This window comes from Typopeltis vanoorti, chromosome 25, assembly GCF_054136105.1.
Source record: "Typopeltis vanoorti isolate ZY-2024b chromosome 25, IOZ_Tvanoo_1.0, whole genome shotgun sequence".
NCBI classification, from domain to species: domain Eukaryota; kingdom Metazoa; phylum Arthropoda; class Arachnida; order Uropygi; family Thelyphonidae; genus Typopeltis; species Typopeltis vanoorti.
In genome coordinates this window covers 72,205,940-72,233,029 of record NC_143573.1, presented here as the reverse complement: position 1 = coordinate 72,233,029, position 27,090 = coordinate 72,205,940, and the positions used below count along the sequence as shown (strand labels likewise).

The 27,090-nt window shown below is 33.7% G+C and overlaps 1 protein-coding gene across 1 annotated transcript in view; it reads right to left on the bottom strand.

Moving 5' to 3' along the window:
* The window catches only part of Top3beta (DNA topoisomerase 3-beta), a 233,460-nt gene that overhangs the window by 19,725 nt on the left and 186,645 nt on the right, over nt 1–27,090 (bottom strand). Inside the window, exons 12-13 of the mRNA XM_090414786.1 lie at nt 15,955–16,172; nt 6,391–6,571 (exon numbers count right to left, since the gene is read on the bottom strand). Of these exons, the coding sequence (XP_090270912.1) occupies nt 6,391–6,571; nt 15,955–16,172 (399 nt within the window). The remainder of the gene's footprint in view (nt 1–6,390; nt 6,572–15,954; nt 16,173–27,090) is intronic.

The window sequence follows — 27,090 nt, the reverse complement described above, 5'->3', positions numbered from 1 at the left end:
TCAATCTATGGATCATGGTTCGATTGCTACATTCAAGACATTATCTGAAAACTACATTTTCTCAAGCAATAACAGCAATGGACAACGATGCTATAACATGACGTGATTTTTGGAAAAAAATTTCGATATTAACCAAACCAATATATCCAGAACATTAGAACTTCATGGAAGGAAGTATCGAGACAATGTATGCAAGGAATTTGGAAGAAGGTACTACTGCAGGAGACACTCAAAGAGTACAATGAGCATAGTATGTTAGAACAAACTCATTATTCCTTTCTGAACATAGTATGTTAGAAAGGAATAATGAGGAAGATGAAGAGCAGAAATCATTAAAAAATTTACTGTAAAAGCATTAGCTGAAGTATTTTCTAAACTGAATCAAGGAATTCAGCTACTCGAAAATATGTATCAAGATACTGATCGCTTCGCCAAAGTAGAAAAGTAAATTCGAGAAGCAGTCAGATGTTATCGCGAAATATATAAAGAAAAAAAAAGAAAAAAAAAAGAAAAACTCAACAGACAAACAACATTAACCAATTTTCTGATTAAAAACAGCTACTCTTGATCATGAGAAATAACCATATCGTCCAAATGAGAGACTGTTACTCACCTGTTTAATTAAAGACACTGTTAATAAGTTTTTTGTTTATGTTAACTAATATTTAAAGGAATTTCAAATTAAAGTAAGTGCACCATTTTTGATATGTGTTTATGTATTTTTTCCTTAAATTTTTCTTTCCTAATTTTGTATTTATATGTATATGAGCTAATAAATAATTTATAAATGTTTATGTAAGTTTATATTTACTATTTTAAGTTAAACAGAAACCTAATTTATGAAAATATTATAACAAAAATCAAACAAATCAAGAATTAAAACAAGTCCTCGACTTACAATGGAGACGTTGGAATGGAACCCTGTCGTAAGTCGAGGACTATCTGTACACCTGGAGGGAAACTATATAGCAATATGTGAAAACACTGCTGAGGACACAATTTGTAGAAGGGGTGAATGAGGTTCTTCATGTGTAAGACTAGCCAAGAAGCCAGTACATATTCCATGCCTTTTTCAGCTTATTTCAAACAACTGCCATGAAAAGTCTCTCAGGGGACCCTGTAACCCCTAGAGAGCACGTCCCCTGGGTGGCGGATAGGGGAGCCCACCATGTGTGTGTGTACATGCGCGTGCGTGTGTGTATAAATATATATGGTGGGGTGGTCCGAATATACTGAATAAGGACTCGTGGACCAACAGAGCCATAAGGGGGCAATCATCTTGATTGCAAGGGAAGCGGCACTCCCATGGACCCCTAGCTGGATCTATCCTCTCCTTCTTCTACTTTGAGGAAGACCCACTTACTTTAATCTTTCCTATAAGGCCTTATCAGCCAACTCTTCTTACTTTATGACCCTTGTGCTATTAGAGTACTCGAGGGCCATGGGGTCTTTTCATTTCTGGCCATACAACTATGTCCTCTCTATAAACCTTACTATATTTCTTCTATAATCTACCCTTTCCCCTTCAATATACCCTATTTCTCCTATGGGTTTAAATTCGGAAGAAGGCGAGTTCAGAAGCCTTAAGGTAGCAGCCCTACCACTGAACTATTCCATCGTCAGGCTAGTCCCTTGACATGGAGAACATAACCATACTTGTAAGCTGACAGAAAAAGATAATCGGATTGAATCTATGGGAAACGACCCTGGAATGGAAAAGTGAAAACGAAAATGGAAACGACAAAATATAATACACATAGCAAACTGGAATGTAAGAGGAATAGCATATAAAGAAATAGAATTAGACCAGTTATTAAATGAAAGAAATTTTAAAATAGTAGAAATCACTGAAACAAAAAAGAAATTAAAAGGAACTATAAGAACTGAAAATTTTAATGTGATATACAGTGGAGTTGACAGAGACCAAAGAGCACAAGCAGGAGTCATGATTTGGATTCATAACTCACTTTCAAAACAGTTAAAACATTATACATTATGGAATGAAAGAATAATAGAAGCTAGAATAAAAATAGATAGAGGCTATTTAACAATAATTGGTTTATATGCCCCAGAAGAAGGAAGAGAACAGGATAATATTGATTTTTATAATCAGCTACAAAACATATATAATAAAATAAATAAAAATGATTACATAATTTTAGCAGGAGACTTAAATGCAAGAATTGGAAACACGAAAATTAATAATAATATAGGAATACATGGAGAACACACTCTAAATAGAAGTGGTAAAAAATTGATAGACTTTGTAGTTTATAATAACCTAAAAATAATGAATTCCTTCTATAAACATAAAGACATACATAAATATACTTGGGCAGCAAGAGGATGGAAATCAATATTAGATTACTTCATATTAAATGAAAAGACATCAAAATTTTCACTAGATGTTAGAGTTCACAGAGGATATGAAATAAGCAGTGACCACTTCCTTGTTAAAATAAAATTAAGATTACCACCTAAATGGCTACAGGTAACAAGAACAGAAAGAAAAATTGAAACATTTGTTTATAAAACTAGACTATTGAATGACACAAATGTACAATGGCTATATGAACAAAGAATTAACCAGTATCTAGATAAAATAAAACAAAATGAAGAAATAGAAATAGAATGGCTTAATATAAAAAGATACTAAATGCAGTAGCAAATGAAAGCTTAGGAAAGACCAAAAAATTCAATAAAAGAAAAAAACTGAAGATCTGGGATGATACAATCAAAGAAATAATCAAAAAGAAAAAAGAAGCCTATCACAAATGGTTAAGCAGTAAAAGATTAGAAGATGAAATAGAATATAAAAGAATAAGAGCCATAGCTAAAAGAGAAATCAGAAAAAGACATAGAGAATCATGGAATAAATTTGTTTCTAATTTAGAACATGATTTATATAAAATAAGACCCAATGTATATAAGATTTTGAAACACCTAAATGCAGATACCAAAGAAAACATAAAATTAAACACTGAATTGAAATTAAAAGAATTTCTAAATTACTACACAGAACTGTGGACAGACAAATATTTTAAAAAAGACAACTGGCAAACAATTAACGAAAATGAAAAGGAAATAACTGAAGAAGAATTAGAAATCAGCCTGAAAGAAACAAGAAACGGAAAATCACCTGGAGAAGATAAGCTAGGTTCAGAACTATATAAATACGCAGGAACAAGATTCAAAGGAAGACTCTTATTATTTTTAAATAAAATTTACTCAACTGGTATCCCCCCAATAGAATGGAAAAAAGCAATCGTGATTCCTATCTTTAAGAAAGGTAATTGAGATGACCCTAAAAACTATAGAGGTATCAGTATACTAAATTCATGTTACAAAATATACAGCAGAATCTTAAATAACAAACTAATGAAATATTCCGAAAACTTTATTCTAGAGGTACAAAATGGATTTAGAAAAGGACGATCATGTATAGACCCAGCCTTCTGCCAAAAATTAATAATAGAGAAAAGAAGAGAATATAATTTAGAAACACATATTGCATTTATTGACTTTAAAAAAGCATTTGACAAAGTTAAAAGAAACATATTATTTAACATATTAAAAGAAAGACAAATACCAAATAATATCCTAAAAGCTGTCACAAGTATATATGAAAATAATCAAATACAAATAAGATTAAATCATGAGCTATCATATACAAGAGAGATAAACCAAGGGGTCCGACAGGGATGTCCCCTCTCAGCAACTCTCTTTAATATCTATTTAAATGAAATAATAATAAAATGGAGTAAAAATTTACATCAAGGAATTAAACTTTCACATACAGTTAACTTAAACACTCTCCTCTTTGCAGACGACCAAATAATAATTACAAATTCTGAAGATAACTTACAGAAAGCTATTTTAAATCTAAATGAGATATCCAAAGATTAAGGTAAGATAATATCAACGGAAAAATTAAAAACTATGGCCTTTAAAGGACAAGATCCAAGAACTAAAATAGTATCAGATAACAAGATCTTAGAACAGGTGAATTCATTTAACTACCTAGGATGTATGATCACTTATGAAAATGAAAAAGATATAAACATAAAAATTGCAAAATATTTAAAAATAACAGGAGTAATTAACTCTATATTTAAACCAAACCTAGTTCAAAAACAAACCAGGCTAAAAGTATACAATACATTAGCCCTACCGGTCTTAATGTATGGAAGCGAAATTTGGACAATAAAACAAAAAGACAAACAAAGATTAGCAACAGCAGAAATGAAGTTTATGAGAAAAACTGCAAAGTATACCCTATTTGATCACAAAAGAAACGAAGATATTATGAAAGAATTAAACCAAGAACCAGTAATTGAAAAAAATTAAAAAATATAAACATAGATGGATGGAACACGTTCAAAGAATGAAAATAGAAAGATTACCAAAACAAGCCTTAAAGTACAAGCCATTAGGAAAAAGAAAACCAGGACGTCCTCTTAAACGATTCAACGATGACTTCTAAGGCCGGAACAGGCCATACCAGGCCTAATTCCTTGATATGTATGATGATGATGATGATGACCATGAAAAGTTAAACAAAGGAAACAATGAATGCACCACTGAAAACCTTTCAGATTCACTTCAGAAACATGCATGGACTTGGTTCAAGATTCAGTAATGTTAATGTCCATTTTCATCTATAATCTGCCAAAACTATGCTTACTTTTCCTTGCAGAAATTCAACTTTCAGCTTCTTCAATCAGTCTGGCTCTTTTCATCCAAAAGGTAATACGTGTGCATACCATTGCCATGATGTTCTATGTTAGGCAATATCCAACCTATAATCTCCTCTTTTACTCTTTTTTAGCTAAAATTCTCTATCTCATTCTATTAAATTCATTTATAAAGCTCATGCATAAATACCAACTATTTATTGTAAAAACTGTTTTGAATTACATGAATGAGCTTTATAAATAACATTAAAATAAAAATACCTGCTTTCTGCTTAATTTTACTCCACACATTTACCACAGTAAAAGTTTTCATAGTATGTGAACCTGACTAAGAGGAGAATCCACTTTGGGGAACTTGTCACAATCTGAAGAGTATTTTTATTTAATTGATTTCATTTAATTTTTTTACTCTTGTGATTTACAGAAATTATTTCACTGAAATAATTTCTGTAAATTACAAGAAACGCAGGTTAGGTCTAGTGTCAGCATGACAGAAGGGTTCCCCATTGTTGTAGGGCTACACCAAGGTTCAGCTCTGAGCCCCTACCTCTTTGATCTGGTCATGGATGTACTAGTGGAGGATGTCAAGGAGGCACCATGAAGCATGCTGTTTGCCGACAACACTGTTCTATGCGAATCATCCCAAGAGAAGCTTGAAAATACCCTGGAAGAGTGGAGAAAGGCATTGGAGGAGAGCAGCATGAGAATTAACCGGGTGAAGACTGAATATATGTCAACGGGGAGTGACGAGGATATCGTCATATGACTCCAGGGTGAAAGGCTAATTTCAGGGAAGAAATTCAAGTACCTTGGGTCGGTTGTCGAGAGGAATGGTGACCTGGATGAGGAAATACAGCACCGAATAACATGTGGTTGGATGAATTGGAGGAAGATGAGCGGGGTCCTGTGTGACAAGAGAGTGAGTTGTAAGAGGAAAGCTCTATAAGATGGTGGTGAGGCCGGCGATGCTCCACGGTGCAGAGATGTGGCCTATAATCAAGGCACAGGAGAGGAAGATGGAGGTAGCAGAGATGCGGATGTTGAGATGGATGAGTGATGTGACAAAGAAGGACAGGATAAGGAATGACTATATTAGAGGGGATGGTTAAGGTGGGACCAATTGGCAAGAAGATACAAGAAAGTAGGCTGGGGTGGTTTGGACATGTAGAGAGGAAGGGTGAGGAGTATGTTGGTAAACGAGTGGAGTATATGGAGTTGGAGTGGAGGAGGAAAAGAGGCAGGCCCAAGCTCAGGTGAAGGGATAAGATGACAGAGGATCTTAGGGAGAAAGGATAGAGTCCGAAAGGATGCCCTGGACCGGAGAACTTGGAAGAGGAAGGTTAAAGATTGGTGCGCCGACCCTGTTTAACATGGGATAAGGCATAGTGAAAGAAAAAGAAGAATTTCACTGAATGATACACATTGTATTATGTTTCATCAAAATTCATGAAGCAGATTAAAAATGAGAGGCACATCACAACAAATGAAGGCCATTTCACATGTGCTGGAAACAAACTAATAATGATATAATAAGAAAACCATAATATACCGCAAGCAACAACATTTCCAGCAGATGAAAACTTTGTATGTATATCAGTACATACACTTATTTACATGCAACAGAGCTGAATGTTAGTGTTTATGTGCAAATATGCACAAATGAATACCTGAAACCTGAACTGCCAAAAATACTTACCTTTCCTTTACTTCCACCTGACCACTGAAGAAGTTCAAAATCATCCAAGGGACATTTCAATTCCCGATATACCTTAACACCTCCATTCTGTGGAATAGAATATGTTTTATCACACTGTGGGCAATGAAGTCTGCATGGTTTTGTAGCAATTAACTTCATATAGCGACGGCACATTCCACACCTGTTCTAGCAATAAAAGAAAAAGTATGTTATATACAACAGAAATAAAAAATTTTAACATAGCGAGATTAATAAAACTTATTCTGATATGTGCTATCTAGGAGAAAAAGTTTCCCAGAGAGGGGGAACCCTGTCATCTCCATATAAGATTACCTATCTCAGATTCAGCTGTAAAACCTGATGAATTCCTCATATCCTCAACAGAACTCAAACCTAGGTTAGGTCTTTCCAACTAAAGGATATTGTCATTACCAACTGTGTCAGATATATAGCTTCCAATGTTTGTAAAAATTTCTAAACATATTTTTTTAAATTACATTGCTAGTTTTTTACTACCAATGTTGTTTCCAACATAGTCTGAAATAAAATATAAAACAAGCTCATAAAAAATCAGAGAACTGACCATTTGTCAGTTCTCTGATAGAACAACATCTTGTATTTTGTATGTTTATTTTTGGTATTCCTCTGGCTTTTTTTCACACAGCTATTTTTGCTTTGAACAACTGGCCCCTTCTAATCTCATTTCTCAATATATTTAAGACAACCTATAATACCTAACTGATTTGAAGGGAAATTTTTGATACACAGCTCAGTTTACATGTTATTGAATATTATCACCATTGTTCACAATTGTTGATAGACTAACTGTGTATCAAAAATTTCCCTTCAAATCAGTTAGATATTATAGGAGAGAATGACTACTATTTGGTTTTTTTTGGTCAAATACATTTATTTTAAACTAAGTTATGCCAACTAGTTTCGCCAACTGTGGCTGTTGGCTTCATCAGGGTTAAAATTATATAAATGTAAGAACATCATCATCAAATTCCTGACATATACCCTCAAGGGGTGTACAGTATATGATAGTACTACATGAAAAATTTACATCATTACTAACTTCCTATCTACAATTTTCCTCCAAATCAGTCTGTTACTTGTCAAGACTCCAACATTATCAGATCTTATATTTCTATCGTCTAAGGAACTTTGTACCGTATAAATCCACCTATATCTTGGTTTTCCTCTGGGTCGTTTACCTGCCAACCTGGCAGAGAACACTTGTTTTGCTAATCTTTCCTCTCCCATAATTTTTTAGTGACCATACCACCTGAAATTAGCTCTGCTAACGCATTCCTGGATGCTGACAATGTCAAGTTCTTTCCTAACATTCTCGTTTTTAATATGATATTGCCATCAATGCCATCTGTTCATGCCTATAATCTTTCTCAGGACTCTCATATCTGCGGTCTCTAGTCTTTGGTCAAGTGTTTTACTTCTGATCTAGCTCTCAGATTCATAAGTTAAAACTGGTTTGAACAATATCTTATCACACTGGATATAGTATACAGCTAATTTAGTGTTCTGACTAATTTCTCTCTTATTCCATATGAATTTATTCAATTGACTATACCTACTATACCAGCTTTGTTGATTCTGTTGTCTATTTCCATATTTAATTTACCATCTTCAGTAAAAATCGTGCCTAAGTAGCTGAAATATTTTACTTGTTCCACAGGTTCACGTTCACAACACAGTTGACATTTTCAACAATTCTACCTATTTTCATTGTCTTTGTTTTTTTAATGCTCACCTTCATACCATATCTATTACAACAGTTATTCAATTTAGTCAGGGAATCTTGCAAACTTGTAGCGGATTTATTCAGAAGTATAACATTATCTGCATAAAGCAAAGAGCTGACATTAACATCTCCAATTCTGATATCATGTTTAACACCACTTTCCTTCATAATGTGATCCATATTGATAATGAATAAAAGAGGGGATAATGTACATCCTTGTCTCACACCAGATTTAACATTAAACCATCTTCCTGTAATTCCTTCAATTCTAACTGCTGACTTACAACTCAAATAAAGACTAAGTATTGCTTGATATAATGTCCCATTGACACCATATAACTGTAACGTATTGAACAGCTTCTCTCTTGGCACCTTGTCATATGACTTTTCCAGATCGACAAAACTTAAATACAGATCTTTGTTATATTCCCATGCTTTCTTGACCATTTGTCGTAAAGTGAAGATCTGATCCTGACAGCCTCTATTTGGCCTGAATGCAGCTTGTTCTTCACCAAGCTTTCCATCCACAATTCTTCTCAACTGTTTCTCAAGTATACTTGCATAGATCTTGCAATAACAGGAATACTCAGTAGGGAAATACTTCTATAATTCTCACAATTTTTTAATTTTTTAAATGTAAGAATGTTTAAACGCTAAAAAAAACTGTTTGCACTGAAACCATAAATGGACTGAATACAACTGTATTTTTATAAAAGCAGAAGAATGCGTACATCACACATATAGCGCATGTATGATCTTCTAGTTATTATGTAGGAACGTTCTGTAGTTGGCAGTAAAATTTAATTCTGGCATGTTAAAAGATCAAACGAGGGTCTTCAAGATCTTCCAGGTTTTCTTCTGAACGGAGAAGTGTTGTGGCTTCTTTTATCATTTGGGAGCGGATATCCTCCTCTAAGTAGGGCATGGAGCTTTTATCCCATTCTATAACATGGTTAGTCCTAGCAAAATGAAAGGCCAACCCTTACATTTTGCTAGGACTAACCATGTTATAGAATGCCAAAACCATGTTGGATTTCTGCTGAGGACATGGACTGGTTATTACTAACACCATGTTCCAACATAAAAATGTGCACAAATTCACATGGAGAGAAGAGGCAAGGAATAAGAAAAGTCTCATTGACTATGTTATTGTTGATAGTGATATTTTCTCCCTGGTGCAGGACAGCAGAGTGTACAGAGGATTTGAAATTGGAAGTGATCACTATTTAGTCTTGAGCAGGATAAAATTGAAATTTGCATTGAAAAGAATAACATGTAAGAAAGTTTTAAAGTGGATAAAAGTTGAGCAGCTCACAGATGTGGACTGTAGACTAAAATACACAAAGATTATTGAAAAAAAATGAAAGAGTTTGAGAACAGCAACCAAACTTTTAGATTCAGTGGCAAGCCTTGAAGAAAACACTGATTCAGCCAGAGAGGCATGTGGTGAGATTGTCTGCAAGGACAGAAAATTCAGAAATCCATGGCGGGCACAGGAAGTAAAACAAGCAGTGAAGAAAAAGAAGCATATCAAAAGCTACTGCCAAATAAGTCAGCTCTTAGAGAATACAGAGACAAATGTAAGAAAGCTAAACAATGTGTAAAACTAGTTAAACAAAAGTCAAAAGACTTTGCAAGAACATAGAAAATAAATATCAAGAAGTGGTAAGATATTCTGGAGGTTGTTGAAGAAGCTTAGAAATGGAGGAAAGAGTGCTGTAAAAGTTGTTAGAGATGATAAAGGTGACATGAAAACAGGAGAAAAAGATAGCCTTGAAATATGGAGTAATTACTTCAAAAAATTGCTAAATGAAACAATCAGTGACAGCATAATGATAAAAAACATTCAATAGGCATGCCGTCAGGAATACATATCCATACTTGAAGTAGAAAAAGCCATCAAAAGCCTGAAATGTGGAAAGGCAGCAGGAGTAGATGATATTCGACCAGAAATACTCAAGTATGGGAGTAAAAGTCTTACAGTGGCTGCACTGCATAGTTCAGAAGGCCTGAACAGAGGGACAAATTCCAGGTGATTGGAGTAGAGCTCTCATAGTATCCATATATAAAAAGGGAAATAAAATTGAATGTGAGAATTACAGTGGTATTTCTCTACTGAGTGTTCCTGGTAAGATTTATGCAGGTATACTTGAGAAATGGTTGAGAAGGAGTGTGGACGAGAAGCTTGGTGAAGAATAAGCTGGATTCAGGACAAATAGAGGCTGTCAGGATCAGATTTTCACTTAATGACAAATTGTTGAGAAGTCATGGGAATATAACAAAGATCTGTATTTAAGTTTTGTAGATCTGGAAAAGCATATGACAAGGTGCCAAGAGAGAAGCTATTCATAATGCTACAGTTGTATGGTTGAAATGGGCAATTATATTGTTGTGTCCCAATTTACTATTATTAGGCTTTCAACTATCCTTACATGTGAAACTCTACTTGTCTTTATCCAAATCTTTTCTATATACGAGATATCACCCAAATACAAATATTCAAGTTTCTTCTCCCTTTAGTGTCCCTAAATATTTATTTTGTACTGCACCTTTCAGGACATTTAGTTTAAGATATAAAATTCAAAAACAAGGAGTAATCACCAAAATATGTGTGAGTGTGAAACTAATATGAAGTCGTGACCTTTATCTCGTAACTCAACAAAATCTCCCCCCCCCCCACATGATTAGGTTCATACGTTGTTACAAGTGGTGCATTGAGCGGCAATCTCAGACAACTGTATTTTCAATGAACAAAAGTTTATTGACATCTTAAACATGGTACAATTCATTCTTTATCAAATAAAACTCAATTCAATACTAAGAATATATAATACAAATTTTCACTAGTTAAACACAAGTATTAGGTTAAGATCCTACATGAAAATTGTGATCATATTGCCATAACAGATTCTATACATACAAACATGTATAATCCTAGAACTAGTTGATCCTTTGTCTAACCCTTTACTGGTCTGATCACGCTATAATTCTGTATTTTCTAGGACATATATAGTCAGTTACTCTAATTTTCTCACTAAGACAATATGGATTAAAATTATTCTTTTGCTGAGCTAATACACACTTTTTAGCTCTAAACTCTCTTAATTAAAATACAATGTACATGGATAAATCTCTAGGCACATGAATACTTATTAATTAATAGTAACAAGCTCATTTTCATTCTAGTTTGACATGTACTAAAGCCCTAGTATATTTCTCATTAATTCCTTCAACTGTTCAGTAATTCAACAATGACTACAGTTACATATGATTTGAATTGACATGAGATTTTACAGTACCTTTTGACTTGGGTATACTACACTGGTCTCTACCTTTTTCCGATATTTTACCTTCCTAGGACAAACTCTTCTATAACTTATCACTCCTAAGTTCTTTTGGCACTAAGATGGGCTTTCACAATCTTTACCTTACATTCTTCAATCAAGGACATACACAGGATCATCTATACTATGGCTGTGAAATTCACCACGTAGGCACTGACTTCTTTATAGAATTTTCTTTTGCTCGTTGCAATCACTGGACGATGAAACATACTGACATTATCTTCTTTCTTTTTAACTAAACGGCATCCCTCATTTCTTACAATAGGAACACAGAATCGAAATCCCGCATGCTTTGTTTCCTTATTGTGTCGGACAGAGAAAACCCCTAACCCGTCACTAAGGAAAACCGCATGTGACCTATACGAAGACTCGTGAAGAAAACTCTGAGGAAAAAGCCTCGTGGGGGGTTCTAACCCTTTTATACGATGCCCCTACCGGCACCCTCTTCAATTTCTTTTCTCCCCCCCTTACTGGAGTCGATTTCACTGACCAATTAGAGTGGCGTTTTTCTGCCAAAACATCATGCGGTCCATGTGCACGCGACTGACACGTGACGAAGTCTCAATTCGAGAATTATGACCTTGAGCCCCAGTTTTTGTTTAAGCTAACCTTTATGTCATCTATACTAAATTAATCCCTTTCCAAAATTTTCTAAGAATTAACTCGAATCTTTAATCTCTTATTTCAAGTGTAAAAACTAGCCTCTCACATACAAAATCCTATGACTAATCTTCTTTGCTTTACTTAACCTTATTTCATCATATCACAACTGTAATAAAATTCCCTTCCTTTTTTATTTAGTTCAACAAACAATTTTAGCTATGTTTTTCACTTGGATGCAAGCATATTTTTCTTTCTTTTAATTTTTTGTGATCGTTACTTTCAAAGGCTCTTAACGATATCTACTTAGGAACAAGCTTGCTTACTTAGTTATCTATACAGGGTTTTTATTTCTTCTTTTCTTGTTACATCATGATAACTGAAATTTTCACATTCTTAAGTTATCAGGGTGTAACAATAACAAGTAATACTTAGTCTTTATTCGAGTTGTAAGTCAGCAGTTAGAACTGAAGTACAGGAAGATGGTTTAATGTTAAATCTGATATCAGACAAGGGTGTACATTATCCTCTCTGTTATTCATTATCTGTATGGATCACATTATGAAGGAAAGGGGTATTAAACCTGATATAAAAGAAACATGCTTGAAAATATACAATACTGAAAATATGGCAGTGAAATTTGGGCAATAAACAAACAAGATAAACAAAGAATAAAAACAAGTGAAATGAGATTTATGAGAAGAATTGCAAAATACACATTGTTAGATCAAAAAAGGAACGAAGACATTTTAAAAGAACTAAAAACAAAATCAATAGAAGAAAAACTAAACAATTATAAACAAAAATGGATTGAACATGTAAACCGAATGGCCAACACCCGATATCCTAAACAAATACTAAAATATAAGCCCATCGGAAAGAGAAGGCAGGGTAGACCTCAAAAGAATATTCGATGGATAATGAGACAGGAACAGACCAATATGGTCTATAGTGTTATGATAATGATATCAAAATTGGAGATATTAATGTAAGCCCTTTGCGGATGATGTTATAATTCTAAATAAATCTGCTACAAGTCTGCAAGATTCCCTGACTAAATTGAATAACTGTTGTAATAGATATGGTATGAAGGTCAGCAAGACAAAGAATAATGAAAATAGGCAGAAGTTTTGAAAATATCAACTGCATTGTGATTGAAGAACCTATAGAACAGTGTTTCCCAACCTTTTTGATGTCACAGACCCCCTGTAGTGAATGTTAATATACTACGGCCCCATAAAAACCAAAATAGAAATTTTTTATATTTTACATATCATAAAGGTGAAGTAATAAATTACAATTTTACAACACTAAATGTATCATTTATGACAATGCAATACTGTTTTAAATGGAGGTATTCGGAAGAATATGAACATATCAATTAGGCCTAATATTATGAATTTAACATTCACCTAATGTGATAGCTGGTGCTGTTTTTCAGACGTCAACTTTCGCATGTCAGGATCAAAACTGGATAATTTCAGATGTAGATCTGGCTCCACGTTAACTCTGTTCCTGTATTTGTTTTTCATATATACAAGATGAGAAAATGTTGTCTTCCACAGATATGTAGTGGCAAATGGCAACAGATGTCTTACAGCATTTTGGGAAATTTCAGGGTAACAGACTTAGCTTGGAACCAAAACTCCAATAACAATAATGAAGGAAACAGCATTTTGAACGTCGAATCACAGGACAACTCAATAAGTTGTTCTCCTTCGACAGAAGGAAGTTCACATTCCGAGTCTAGAAAGAGAGTTTTCATCCAGTTGTTTTTTTCATTGCGGCGTATACAATGTGTCCATTTCACAAGAGGTGCAACTTTCTGGATATGTGTTCCTTTATGTATTCACGACATTGACTGAGCACCATCTGTGCTGATACCTACACATTTTTTTCCACTGAAGTTTATTTGTAGTTATGAAGTCATTGACAACTTTGAAAAGGGTTTCAGCAGTTGTATGAAGAGGTAACAATTCACAGAACAAAAAGTCTTCACAAACTTTATTTTCGTGTTCATATCGCACAAAAGCCAGCAAATTAGCATTATTTGAAATATCGTGGCTTTCATCCAACTGCAACACAAAATATTCACTATGACGTAACCATTCTAGCAAAATATATTTCACATTTTTAACCATCTCGTCGATTCTTCTTTTCACAGTATTATCAGATAACGATATTCGAGACACCTCGTTGACACGTTTTTCACTAAGCAAGTTCTTTGTTATTGCTTTTGTCGCAGGCAAAATTAAATCTTCCCCAATTGTATGGGGTTGTCCATTTCATTTTTTATTCCACACACAATGTCCTTAACTAAATTCTGTGAACCACAAAGTTGCAATTTTTTATTTTGAAAATATTCTTTTGACTTATTATAATTAACTGATTTGCCATGTTTTGTTTCAAGGTGGCATCTCAACTTTGACAGTTTCATAGATTCATTCGATAACACTTCATAACAAAGAACACACTGTGGTCTGTCTTCACTGTCTTTATCTGAACGGAAAATCCCATTTGCAAATAGGATGGACAATATTTGCATGATTTTGTGATGGAAGGAACTTTATCTGCACTAGTAATGTTTTTGGCAACACTAGATCCACTCGGATTATCGTCTGTCTTGCATTTCAACGATCCACACTTTAACCACCGATCCATATCTAATCGTGAACAAATTGAAAATTAGAAGGTTCGTCGTGAACTTAATTATTTGACCAAAAGCAGAAAAACTGAATATTAAACTGAGAAAAACACTTGTATAATATTATAAAATTTATTTATAATATAAATTATAATATTATAAATCTCAAACCCAATATAATATTATAAATTATAATTTATTATATTAAATTAAATTTATAATAATTTATTAAATTAAATTACAAAGGGTTGGTTATTCACCTCTGCTTTACAAAGGGAAGAAGTAATGGTACAAACATTCGTGTTAAGTTTAAGTTTAAGTTAAAGTTTACTTAAACCATGGGCCTCAGAGCCAGAGATATATTGCAAATATCCTAGGTGTGAGCAACACGATAAGATAAAGTTTAATGAAATAAATTATCATGCGAACCACAGGTTGGGAAAACTGCTATAGAACATGTAAAACATTTCATCTACTAAGGCATGATTTTTAGTGAAAATGGTAAATTAAATACGGAAATAGACAAAAGAATCAACAAAGCTGGTATGGTAGGAAGTCAAATGAATAAATTTATATGGAAAAAGAGAGAAATTAGTCAAAACACAAAGTTACCTGTATACAAGACAGTGTTCAAACCGACTTTAATTTATGGATCTGAGAGCTGGGTAAGAAGTAAAACACTTGACCAAAGACTAGAGACCGCAGATATGAGAGTCCTGAGAAAGATTAGGGGTGTGAATAGACGGCAGCAATGGCAATATCATATTAAAAACGAGGATATTAGGAAAGAACTTGATGTTGTTAACAGAGCTAATCTCAGGTGGTATGGCCACTAAAAAATTATGGGAAAGGAAAGATTAGCAAAACAATTGTTCTCTGCCAGGCTGGCAGGAAAAAGCCCAAGATATAGGTGGATTGGTACAGTAAAAAGCTCCTTAGAAGATAGAAATATAAGATCTGATAACGTCGGAGTCTTGATAGGCAACAGATTGATTTGGAGCAAAATTGTAGATAGGAAGTTAGTAATGATGCATTGTTTTCATGTAGTACTATCATATCTGTATACCCCCCTTGAGGGTACATGTCAGGAATTAGATGATGATGATGATGAATAAAATTAATTGTTTACAATTTAAAAGCCATATCGACTGTGTTATATAGGTTGTAACTATATGTTATATAATTACAAAAAATAAGTAAAACATATAGCTCACCTTGATAATGGTTTTCCAGTGGCTGAAAGAGGACTGAAAGAGACTTCAAAAAGTTCATCCATTCCAAGGATATTAGTAACAAAATAATGGAACTTAAGCTGAAATACAGTGAGTGTGTGTTGTAGGATAGAATGATATTCAGCCTTCCCATGAGCAATAAGATTCAGTTGTTTCTCTACTGCAGCTCTCATTGTTGGAAGAACTAAATCTGGATCAATCTATATAAAGAGAAGTAAAACATTAGGAGGATGGAATATTTTAAAAGTTCAAAATAAGTTAATGAACTTGCTAATTAAAAATACCCATTCTTAACTACCTGATACAATTACTATGACATTACTTTTTAATTACCTGTTTATTCAGTTCATAATCCAGCTTAGTTATGACTAGCAAATGAAACACCTACATTTGAGACCTCCTGCAACAAATTAACATTGCAATCAAATAATGTTTAACCTGGCGTTAGTGAGGTGAGATGTTAGTTATTTCTTTCTATATCTTTTGGGTCTGTGACACCCCACCTTACTAACGGTGGGTTAATTATAATGTGTTTTGTGAGAATTTTGAGAACAAAAAAATAAAACAAATTTGTAAGTTCCACTCATGATTTTGTATTTATTTAAATTTGGATAATTTTTTTACTTAAGTTATTTTTTTAAATTGGGTTTGTGTATAAATAAAAAGATTTATTTCTTTTCTATGACATTAAGACAAAGTGCTTGTTACTGTGGGTTCACTCATGCATTAAGTACAATACAATATTCTCTTTTTATTGCATTTGATAAGTAAGTAACAAAGATGTACAAGTAATTTAATAGTTTTTCATTATGAGCTTAAGAATTTTTCGACCCACATATAGGGGGATACTATTCAAAAGAATTAAACATCTGCTTATAAAGTGAATTTTAAATTTGTCATCTAACATACATGTTATTTCATACAACTTATCAGAAAAAAAAAATCTTTTTTTAAACTATATTCTAAATAGAATATAGAATTTGAAAGTAACTGCATTCACAAATGACAAAATTCACATACAGTAAAACCCCTTTTTTTACATTTTTCAAGGGACTGATGGAAACAGCAGGAAATGTAAAAAAACATTAAAACAAAGGCTAAAAGATGACTTACTGCTAGTATGTGAGTCTACATACTAGATTACAAAATTTAATAACTGAAAATAAATGAATTTACAATGTACTTACATTTATCTATTTAAAAAAATCTTTAATCGTTGATCGTTTTTGCTTTTTTTTTTTTTTTTTTGACTTAGAACCAGATTGCTTGGCATCGAGTTCAATGCTTGACCTGTTTTTTTACTATCATGTTCAAAGTGGACTCCAAGATCTTATGCTAAATGCACACGTGTTCTGGCATGCCAATTCACACGTCACAGAATTGCCATCTTTTTTTCTACCGAAATACATTTTCTGTGTTTTTTCTCCATGTTACTAACATGGATAATCCATCACTGCAACTTGAAAGCAACTTTCACACACTAAATGATACTGCAGAAATTCTGCAATATCAATTCGTACTGTGATTGAAAAATCACGGTTTCGCTCATCACTACAGTACTGCTGCATGCACACAAGTCACCGTGATGGCGGAAACGAAACTACAGCCGAAAGCAACGCCACCTGAAACACAGAAATGCGCAGGTTTCCGCTGAAATCGATTCGAAAATCGGTATCGTCACCGAGAAAAAAAAATCACAGGGAAATAACGTCCACATCAAGTTGTTAATGGTGGGAAAACTACAGCCAAAAGCAACGCCATCTGAGAACAGAAATGCACAGATATCCGCTGAAATCGATTCGAAAATCAGTACTGCCACCGAGAAAAAAAAATGCAAATCACGGGAAATAACATCCACATCAAGTTGTTAATGGTGGGAAAACAATACGTCATGAGAATAGGCCTTAAGACAGGACCAACAGAAAATGACGTAAATGGCAGGAAAATGTAAATTGTGGGAACGTTTTACTGTATCTATGGATTCTAACTGCAATTTTCACTGCTATTCTCATTATGAGTGTCTTGGACTCTCATATTTCTCATTTTGTATAAACAAGATGAGAAATATTCTCATCTTGTTTATACAAAACTGAAATAATAATAATATTTTAGCTAGTTGTCTGCCAATCTGCAGGTTTAAGTGCTAGCAAGCAGAAGATTTAAAGTTTAAAATACAAATAACATTTGTAAATTTTTCATTAAGAATTTACTACTTACAAATATCAATCTTTGATTGCGTTATGCAACTGCCTTAAAATGCTATTACTTTTTCACCATAATTAGCAACCAAAACTAGACTAAACCAGCAACTAGCTAAATGAGACTACATCTGAGACAATCATCTGAATAACATGTAACACAAGTAATAACCAAGTACAGCTGGCACTCTTTATAGAAAACTTGTATGGAGCACAAATGGCTTATAATGAATAGCTTGCTACAGCAAATTTCTTATAGCATAACATTATACCAATGAGGCTTTGGTCAGTAGTTCTCGGTGGTTTGCTATAATGAGCAAGTTATAGCAATGTTTCCTATAGTGAGTCAACGGAAGTATTCTTGAATGCAGTAACTGATAAGTAACATTTTATAGATGCTAAATTATAAAGCTTTACTGCTGTACTAATAATTAATTTTAAATCATAATTTAAAATAAAGCGTTTGTTATATTTTTGAATGCCTCCATTACTTAGTCAATGATTATGTCTTTTAGCTGAAAAGATCTGAATTTAAATCCCATTTAGGATGTGCAGAAACATTTACAAATTATTTTCAAATGAAGGGGAGTCTCATATGATGGTGGCAGGATTTGGAATTTTCCTCCCCAAGAAATTAGCATAAAACCCTATGAAGAGAGGATTAACTGCATTACCAGAGCAGTGCTTATGTTCTAAAAGCCAAGCTACTGAGCCTAACATCAGAGGAAGATGAGATTATGTTTTTGTTGCTGTTTATAATGCATGCCTTTTACTTTTTAAGAAATGTATTTTCCTTATAAAACTATATTTATTGTTTGTTTTATCTGAAAACTTATTTCATTATGAACCTAGATTTCCTAAAATTTTAATTGTGAAATCAATATTCAATCTCTCTATCAATCTATGGAAGCTTTACTTTTTTTAAATGTTTACTTCATCATCATCATCAAATTCCTGTAATGTACCCTCAAGGGGTGTACAGGATATGATAGTACTACATGAAAAATTTCCATCATTACTAACTTCCTATCTACAATTTTCCTCCAAATCAGTCTGTTACTTCTCAAGACTCCAACATTATCAGATCTTATACTACTATCGTCTAAGGCACTTTATACCATATCAATCCACCTATATCTTGGTCTTCCTCTGGGTCGTTTTCCTGCCAACCTACCAGAGAACACTGTTTTGCTAATCTTTCCTTGTCCATTCTATTTAAGTGACCATACCACCTGAGATTAGCTCTGCAAATGCATCCCTGGATGCTGACAATGTTAAGTTCTTTTCTAATATCCTCGTTTTTAATATGATATTGCCATTGATGCCATCTGTTCATGCCTCTAATCTTTCTCAGGACTCTCATATCTGCGGTCTCTAGTCTTTGGTCAGGTGTTCTACTTCTGACCCAGCTCTCAGATTCATAAGTTAAAACTGGTTGGAACACCGTCCTGTATAGAGCTAATTTAGTGTTCCGACTAATTTCTCTCTTATTCGATATGAATTTATTCAATTGACTTCCCACCATACCAGCTTTGCTGATTCTGTTGTCTATTTCTATATTTAATTTACCATCTTCAGTAAAAATCGTGCCTAAGTAGCTGAAATGTTTTACTTGTTCCACAGGTTCTACATTCAAACACAGTTGACATTTTCAATGATTCTGTCTATTTTCATTGTCTTTGTATTTTTATTGTTGACCTTCATACCATATCTATTACAAGAGCTATTCAATTTAGTCAGGGAATCTTGCAGACTTCTAGCAGATTTATTTAGAAGTATAACGTCATCCGTATAAAGCAAAGAGCTGACATTAACATCTCCAATTTTGATATCATGTTTAATACCACTTTCCTTCATAATGTGATCCATATAGATAATGAATAACAGAGGGGATAATGTACAGCCTTGTCTCACACCAGATTTAACATTAAACCATCTTCCAGTTCTTCCTTCAATTCTAACTGCCAACTTACAACTCAAATAAGGACTAAGTATTGCTTGATATAATGCCCCATTGACACCATATAACTGTAGCGTATTGAATGGCTTCTCTCTTGGCACCTTGTCATATGCCTTTTCCAGATCGACAAAACTTAAATACAGATCTTTGTGATATTCCCATGCTTTCTCAACTATTTGTCGTAAGGTGAAAATCTGATCCTGACAGCCTCTCTTTGGCCTGAATCCAGCTTGTTCTTCACCAAGCTTTTCTTCCACAATTCTTCTCAACCTTTTCTCAAGTATACTTGCATAGATCTTGCAGAAACACTCAGTAGGAAATACCTCTGTAATTCTCACATTCAGTTTTATTTCCTTTTTTATATATGAGTACTATTAGAGCTCTACTAGGAATAGTAAGAAAGTTGTTGTGGTTTAAATTTGGTCTGTGTAGCAGGGCTTCAGAACTTTCTTCATATAAACGTTCATGTTTACATAAAGATTGTAAAAGTTTAGACTTTTCCCAATGGATCCTATGGCTTGGATTTTCAATTATGTGTTGGGAGAGACCAGATTTCTGTGGTTTTAAAAGACGAATGTGGTCTTGATGTTCCGAGATGCATTTTTGAACAGACTTACCTGTCTGTCCAAAGTAAGACAATTTGCATGAGCATGAAATCTCATAAACGCCATGCAACATCAAAGGTGAGAGTTTGTCTTAGGAGAAGGTAATAAGTTGTAAATTTGGTTGATAGGTTTGTTTATAGGTTTGTTTGTTTATTTTATTAGCTTTTTTTTCCTTTAACTTCTGTAACACGTTACGCATGTTTAATGAGATTCTATTGTAATCATGCGCCCAAACTGTAGGTTATTCCTATTATTGTTTAAACTACTGTACTGATGATGTTCTAAGATATTTAAGATGAAAAACTTACAATTAAATAATTTTCACTGTGGTTAATACATGTGTTTCTTTTAATTATAACATTAAACCATCTTCCTGTACTTCCTTCAATTCTAACTGCTGATTTACAACTCAAATAAAGAATAAGTATTGCTTGATATAATGCCCCATTAACACCATATAACGGTAGCATATTGAATAGCTTCTCTCTTGGCACCTGGTCTATTATGCCTTTTCCAGATCGACAAAATTTAAATACAGATCTTTGTTATATTCCTATGTGTTCTCAACTATTTGTCATAAAGTGAAGATCTGATCCTGACAGCCTCTATTTGGCCTGAATCCAGCTTGTTCTTCACCAAGCTTTTCTTTCACAATTCTTCTCAACCGTTTCTCAAGTACACTTGCATAAATCTCGCCAGGAACACTCAGTAGGGAAATACCTCCACAATTCTCATATTCAGTTTTATTTCCCTTTTTATATATGGGTACTATGACAGCTCTACTCCAATCATCGGGAATTTGTCCCTCTGTCCAGGTTTTCTGAACTATGCAGTGCAGCCACTGTAAGACTTTTATACCACCATACTTTAGCATTTCTGGTCAAATATTATCTACTCCTGCTGCCTTTCCACATTTCAAGCCTTTGATGGATTTTTCTACTTCAAGTATGGATATGTATTCTTGACTGTATACCTGTTGAGTATTTTTTACCACTGTGCAATCACTGCTTGTTTCATTTAGCAATTTTTTGAAGTAATTATTCCATACTTCAAAGATATCTTTTTCTCCCATTTTCAAGTCACCTTTATCATCTCTAACTCCTTTTAAAGCACTCTTTCCTCCATTTCTAAGCTTCTTCAACAACCTCCAGAATATCTTACCACCTGCTTGATATTTATTTTCTATGTTCTTGCAAAGTCTTCCCATGACTTTTGTTTAGCTAGTTTTACACAGTGTTTAGCTTTCTTACATTTGTCTCTGTATTCTTTAAGACCACAAGCTGACTTATTTACCAGGAACTTTTGATATGCTTTCTTCTATTCCTTCACTGCTTCTTTAACTTTTTGTGTCCAACATTGATTTCTGATTTTTCTATCCTTGCAGACAACCTCACCACATGCCTCTCTGGTTGAATCAATCAATGTTTTCATAATCTTTTCAATACAAAATTCAATTTTATCCTGCTCAAGACTAAATAGTGATCACTTCCAATTTCAAATCCTCTGTACACTCTGGTGTCCTGCACCAGGGAGAAAATATCACTATCAACAATAACATAGTCAATGAGACTTTTCTTATTCCTTGCCTCTTCTCTCCATGTGAATTTGTGCACATTTTTATGTTGGAACATGGTGTTATCACAATAACCAGTCCATGTCCTGAGCAGAAATCCAACTTAAATGTTTACTTAACAGGTATATATGTGTCAAGAAAATGTTTTCACTGCACATCAGGATAAGCTGCTCAAACACTGAATGAATGACTGGAATTCGTTTCTTCTACTAAAACCAGTTTAATTTTCAAATGCAGATTAGATTTGAAAGCGTTTAAATAAAATATGCAAATGTAGTTTACCATCTATAATTACATATTTGTACTCTGCTGCACAGTCAGACAGATGATGCAACGTGAAAGACATTTATTCAGCCAGTAGGACCCGAGTTCAATTCTAATCGCAGGGATGAGGAACTTTATCTCAGAATAAAAGAGCTTTGCAATCAATAAATAATGTGATAGTTTCATCCTGAGATAAACTGGCCTGAGAACACAATGGTCAACCAATAACATTAAGGTGTACAGTAAACTCACTATAGGGTAGGCTGAATGCAGGGTGATGGATGGGAATAGTTTAATGAATAAGGTACCTGGGGTATGCCAGAGAAGATGCCTAAGATGGAGCAGAACCAAGATTTAAAGTATCAATCTAAAGAAAAATCAAAAGAAAAATTAGGAACCTAGATTAAGGACCATGATAAGAACCCAAAATAAGAATATGCCTAAATGAGTGATCAGGACGGACAACCAAAGAACTGTTTCTGTGCCAGCAATCCCTATACAATAACCAATCAAACTGAAGTGTTAACACACATGCACGCACTTTTTTTTTGCATGTGCGATTGGAAATCTCATTTTCAAAGTTCATCTTCCAGAATACAGAGCACATTTCAATCTTGAATTGAATTCCCCCCCCCCCCCCCCCGATAAAATATAATTTATTCACATTAACTCAATTACAAATGAAGCAATTTATATATCCAATGTCTGTATGCAAGAAGTATTATTATATATGTGACTGGCATGCAATTATTTTAAAAAGCTTCTGCTATGCAAGATTTTGAATCTTATTTAAGTTAAGGGATATTATATCCCATAATATGAAGCTTTAATACAGACTGAAGTTACTGGGAACATAAAAATGGAGTAATGCGATGGAAACAGAAACAAGTAGATTCTCAGAAGAATGCTGAATTCCTTATGTGACTCCTACAAACTGAACACACAATTTTCTCACTGTTAGTGAAATCTCAACTGTTTCTTCTTATTAAGTAAAGCAATCAGATTTATCTAAAGCACAAATATAGGAAAGCATAACATCATTAATGGTATGCAAATAATTGATCCATTTACTACTAAAAGGAAAATATTTTATTGAAGTGGTAAAGAACCTTGTTTGCTAGAATCCTTCATTGGTCTTTCCAGTTATTACAGCTTACAAGTCACAATTCCAATTGCAAACTATATTCTTATTACTTCTGATAGTCACTTAACTAATACAAAATTGCTAGCTGACATTAAATATTCATCACCGTAATCAATTCCCTGACATATATCCTCAAGGGTGTACAGAATATTAACATAGTACTACATGAAAAAAAAAAAAAAAAAAAAGTCAAAAATTTTCCAAAAATTAATCTGTTAACTATCAAGATTCCAATATCATCAGATCTTATATTTTTTCTTCTAAGGCACTTATTTACTGTATCAAGCCACCTAGATCTGTTTTGTTAACCTTTCATTTACTATTCTAGTTAATGAGCCATACCACCTGATATTGGCTCTGCTAACAATGTCAAGTTCTTTCTTAGTATCCTCATTTTTAATATCATACTGCCATTGATGCCATCTGTTCCTTCCTCTAATCTTTCTCAAAACTTTCATATGTTGTCTCCAGTCTTTGTTCAAGTGTTTCTAACCCAGCTTTCAGATCCATAAGGTAAAACTGGTTTGTACACTGTCTTGTACATTATATAGCTATTTTAGTGTTTTGACTAATTTATTCCTTATTCCATATAAATTTATTCCCATTGACTTCTTCCTACCATACAAACTTTGCTCATCTTGTTGTTTATTTCATATTTGATTGCCATCTTCATTAAAAATTGTGCCTAAATATCTGAAATAAATAACAAATTACACGATAACCACAATAATTAACTTTAATGAAAGTACAGATACAGGTTTCCAGTAAGATCCACTATGAACTGTACTGACTCTACCATCTATAAAATTGCTAAATTTCTTTCACATCTATTAACTGTCCATATTGGACAATCCATATCATTGATCAAGAATTCCACCCATTTTTCTTAAATGTTGTGAAGATTTTTGAATTCGTTACACAATCAGAATATTTCTGCTGAAAAAACAAGATCTATAGACAGGTTGAAGGTATGGGTAGGAATCTGTCTCCACCTTTGGCAAACTAGTTTTTGAACCATCCAGAAGATACCTTCTCTCATCCATTCCATCCCCAACCCACTGTTTGGTTGCATTATGTGAATGTTTTGCTGTTTGGCCTCATTCTGAAAATGAATTTACCAATTTCCTACAATGGATCAATAACCTTAAGCTGGTAGTTTACATCCTTCTTACTTGTAGAGACTTCAGTACTTTGTCAACCAGTGTTTATTGAAAACCTACCTTTACTGGCAGATACATTGATCAAAAGTTTGTTCATCACACCTCTCAAAAAATTGGTATTCGTGGAAAAAAGAATATCAATAAATATTACATAAGTGAAACCTCAAAAGTTTGATCTGGCAGAGCATAACTGACACTAAACACAGTATCCAGTGGGATGAAGCTCTTCTTTGCAGAAGCAGTTTTAAAGCACCCTTTCTTTGAAAAAGCATTCATATAGGTTAGCTTGCAGCAACGTTTTTAATTGGTTTGTTGTTATGTACTTTGTATTCCTGTTATTTGATTTGCTTGTTTCTACACATTGATGATGTATTATTATTTTCAGTAAGAAATATTTGTACTTTCATTAAAATTAATTACTATGGTTATCATGCAGTTTGTTGTTTATAGTTATGCCACAGGTATATTTAAAGATTAAATAGCCAAAATGTTTTACTTGTTCCATAGGCTCTCCATTCAGGATGTAGTTGATGTTTTTAATGTTTCTACCTATTTTTACTGTCTTCATCCTTTTATTCCTGATTTTCATATCAAATTAATCACAGCATTTATTTAGATATATAACTGATCTGCATAAAGTAAAGTGTCGAGAAAAGCTGTTCAAAGTATTCAAGTGCTTTGAACAGCTTTCCTCTTTGCACGTTGACATATGCCTTTCCCAAATCTACAAAACATAAATACAGATCCTTGTTACATTCCCATGATTTCTCAACTAATTGTCTTAAAGTGAAAATCTGATCCTGACAACCTCTGTGGCCTGATCCATCTTGTTTTCCAAGCTTACCTTCCGAATTTTCTTAACTTTTTCTCGAGTATACTTGTATAAATCTTACTAGGAATACTCAGTAGGGAAATTCCTCTGTAATTCTCACATTCAATTTTATTTATACTGTTATAGATGAGTATTATGAGAGCTCTATTCCAATCATCTGGAATTCCTCCCTCTCAATTGTGAAGTGTAGCCACTGTAAAATTTTTATACCTCCATATTTGAGTATTTCTGCTCAAATATCATCTACTCCAGCTGCCTTTCCACATTTCAGGTTTTTGATAGCTTTTTCTACTTCAAGTATTTATATTTATTCATGATTGAATTCCTATTGAGTGTTTTCTACAACCTTGTTTTTCTAGCACTGCTTGTTTCATTTAGTAATCTCTCAAAGTAATAAGTGAATGAATAACAATATATGACAGGAGTTGCATAAAAAGAAATCATTTTGGAAGGAATATAACCAACAAGGTGATCAGTATGCCCATGAGCAGCATAAAGCACAAGCAAAAAGGATAACTATTACGGTAAGGAAGGCTAAATCACATTTCAAGAAAAAAGCCAAGAAGGCCAAAGTAAATCCAAAAGATTTTTTTGCTATGTAGCAAGTAAGAGAAAGAACGATTATGGAAAGATAACTTTACTCAGTTCTGATGGCAGGAGATGTTACAGATACAGAAGAAATAGTTTAGTTACTAAGTGATCATGATTCAAGGGTATATCATCCAGGTGATGACTTACAGTTACTGAAGTAACAGAGACTGATGTGAGCATTGAGATAGATGAACTGAAAATACTCAGTATATTGAAAAATATCAATGTGAATACAGCAGTGGGCCTAGATGGCAGGTCAGCTTGCATGCTATGAAAATGCGCAAGTGAACTGGCAGTGCCTTCTCTGATGCAGTTGTTTAATTTAGGTCTCAAGTCTGGCAAGGTTCCCAGGGAGTGGAAAGAGGGCAAGATACTTCCATTACATAAAGATGGCTTCAAGACAGAAGTAGCAAATTACAGACGAATTCGTATCTCTGGAGTGGTGGTTAAAGTATTAGAAAAGTTGGTTGAGTAAAATTCAGGAATGGGTGGATAGGAATATGATACTCTATAGGGGGCAGTATGGTTTTGTAAAAGGTAGGTCCTGCCTCAGTAATTTATTCACATTTTATAAGGTGACAGCAAAATTGGATAAAGGAAATAGCTACACCATGATAGCTGCTGGACTTGGAAAAGGCATTTAACAGAATACTGCACAGATAATTATTACATAAGTTGGAGCAAATAGGAATGGATATATGGCCAGTAGCATAGATAGGGGATGGCTGGTAGACAGACATCAGAGGGTGATGTGTGGTGGAGTGGAATCAAGGCAAATGAGGATGACTAGT